The sequence below is a fragment of the Cebus imitator genome, unplaced genomic scaffold, assembly GCF_001604975.1.
Source record: "Cebus imitator isolate Cc_AM_T3 unplaced genomic scaffold, Cebus_imitator-1.0 Scaffold64, whole genome shotgun sequence".
NCBI lineage: Eukaryota > Metazoa > Chordata > Mammalia > Primates > Cebidae > Cebus > Cebus imitator.
Genome location: NW_016107379.1, coordinates 2980856 through 2983245, shown reverse-complemented (window position 1 = coordinate 2983245; position 2390 = coordinate 2980856). Strand labels below are relative to the sequence as shown.

Genomic DNA, 2390 nt, shown 5'->3' with positions numbered 1-2390 from the left:
CCTGGCCAACATGGTGAAACCATCTCTAAAAAAAAATAATAAATAAAAACAGTTATAGGAAACAGAAGAATATCATACCAATACTGGTGACTCACTTATAGAAAGTTCTATTATTTCCCACATACTTCCTATATTAATGTTAATAATTAGGTATATTTTTGATCAAGATAAATAACGTTATTCGGAGGAATCAAAAAACATAGATAATTTCAAAGTACTATGAAAGCTGTCTCGTATTTAACAAAAACTTGTATTCTAAGGCTGTTTATATCTACTAGTTGATTTTTGTGATTAGTTAGTAGCCTTTACATATGTCTAGACAAATGATTTGCATTTATATACTTTTTTAAATGCTCCAGAACAAATGCTGATATAGATTTTTTTTTTAAATTAATTTTCAAAGCATTTAAAATCTATTAGTAAATTTAAGACTTGGGATTGTTTTTTGTTTGCAAATTCAAGCTATAATGGGAGCTATCTTGATTTTTAAAGGCTCTGTAAAATCTACTTTTGTTCATTTACACATACATTTAAGTACCTTGTATAGAGAAACAGAAGGCACAGTTCCTTTTTTCAGCTTTCTTCTTATGCCATATGACTCAAAGTCACTTTCTTGAAAATGCTTGGAACACAGTATAGCACCAGGTCCTGGAATCCAAATCTTTTTGCTTCTGGGGTCCACACGATTAACAGCCCTGATCCATTTTGAGCGCTGTATGGTATCAGTTGGAAATCTATGGCAATCATATTAAAGTTCCATTAATAAAAAACATTATAGTAATACTACAGTAGTATTTATTATATAAACCCATTTATTATTTTACTTATTTATAGAAACATAAAGCCAAGTGAATTAAAAGTTTAATTAATTTAGCTCAGTTCATTTTTCAATGTTCTTTGATTTTTTTTTAATCCAAAAGTTCAATATCTGATTTTGTCTGTGTCAATTATAGAGGGGCAATTCTCATATTAAATATCCTACTGTATTTTGTCTTCACTTCCTACTTAACAGAAATTGCTCAAATTTAAATGGTTAAAGAATATATGCATCTTTTCCTTTCCTGTGGTGATTTTAAAGTATTTGGTACTCCTCCTTTTAAGAAGTGGGGGCTGGCTGGGCACAGTGGCTCATGCCTGTTAATACCAACACTTTGGGAGGCTGAGGCAGGTGGATCACCTGAGGTCAAGAGTTCAAGACCAGCCTGGCCAACATGGTGAAACTCTGTCTCTACTAAAAATACAAAATATTAGCCAGGTGTGGTGGTGGGTGCCTGTAATCCCAGCTACTGGGGACACTAAGGCAGGAGGATCTCTTGAACCCACGAGGTGGAGGTTGCAGTGAGCCGAGATTCTGCCACTTGCACTCCAGCCTGGGCAACAAGCGTGAAAGAAAAAAAAAAAAAAAAAGAGGAGCCTAATTCTCTACCCCTTGAGGGAGTATGGGCTAGAGTTCGTGATTGCTAAGGAATGGAAAAAGCACATGTGACAGTAGGTGACCACAGACTACGTCATAAAGGCAATGAGGTTTCCTCTTTGCTCCTTGTATAGAATGTTTTGCTCTGGGGTAAGTTATCTGCCATGTTATAAACAGTCCCGTGGTGAAAACTAGTTGGTGAGGAACTGAGGCCTCCAGTCAAAGGCTATGTTGAGTTAGTCTTTTTGAAAGCAGGTGACTTCAGCCTTCTTATGAGATACCATAACATCCAGCTACACTCTTGAATCCCTGACCCTCAGAAATGTGTGAGATAAAAATGTTTATATTGAATTTTGAGGTAACTTGTTATGCATCAGTAGAAAACAAGTATATTTACAGGCTAGGCGTGGTGGCTCACACCTGTAATCCCAAGGTCAGGAGTTCAAGACCAGCCTGCCCAGCCTGGTGAGACCCTGTCTCTACTAAAAATACAAAAAATTAGCTGGGCATAGTGGTGCATACCTGTAATCCAGCTACTCGGGAGGCTAAGGCAGGAGAATCGCTTGAACCCGGGAGGTGGAGGTTGCAGTGAGCTGAGATCGTGCCACTGCACTCCAGCCTGGGCAACAGAGCGAGACTCCATCTCTAAAAACAAACAAACAAACAAGTATATTTACTATAATCAATTTTTTCATGTTTAAAGGCACTACTTCTTCCTATCCTTGGTTATAAAAATTACCTTGCGTTTATTTATTTTTCAATCCAAGCCAAATTATGTTTAGAAACTTGTTGGCTAGACGTGGTAGTTTATGCTTGTAATCCCAGAACTTTGGGAAGTTGAGGCGGGGGCAGATCACTTGAGGGCAGGAGTTCAAGACCAGCCTGGCCAACATGGTGAAACCATCTCTAAAAAAAAATAATAAATAAAAACAGTTATAGGAAACAGAAGAATATCATACCAATACTGGTGACTCAC

The 2390-nt window shown here is 37.2% G+C and overlaps 1 protein-coding gene across 2 annotated transcripts in view; it reads right to left on the bottom strand.

Annotated features, from left to right (window-relative positions):
* THAP9 (THAP domain containing 9) overlaps window positions 1-2390 on the bottom strand; it is a 20200-nt gene that overhangs the window by 14903 nt on the left and 2907 nt on the right. Inside the window, exon 2 of one of the 2 annotated variants that reach the window (XM_017530228.2) lies at window positions 539-734. In XM_017530228.2, the coding sequence (XP_017385717.1) occupies window positions 539-734 (196 nt within the window). Of the gene's footprint in view, window positions 1-528; window positions 735-2390 lie in introns of both variants that reach the window. The other variant, XM_037739157.1, reaches the window with a different exon arrangement.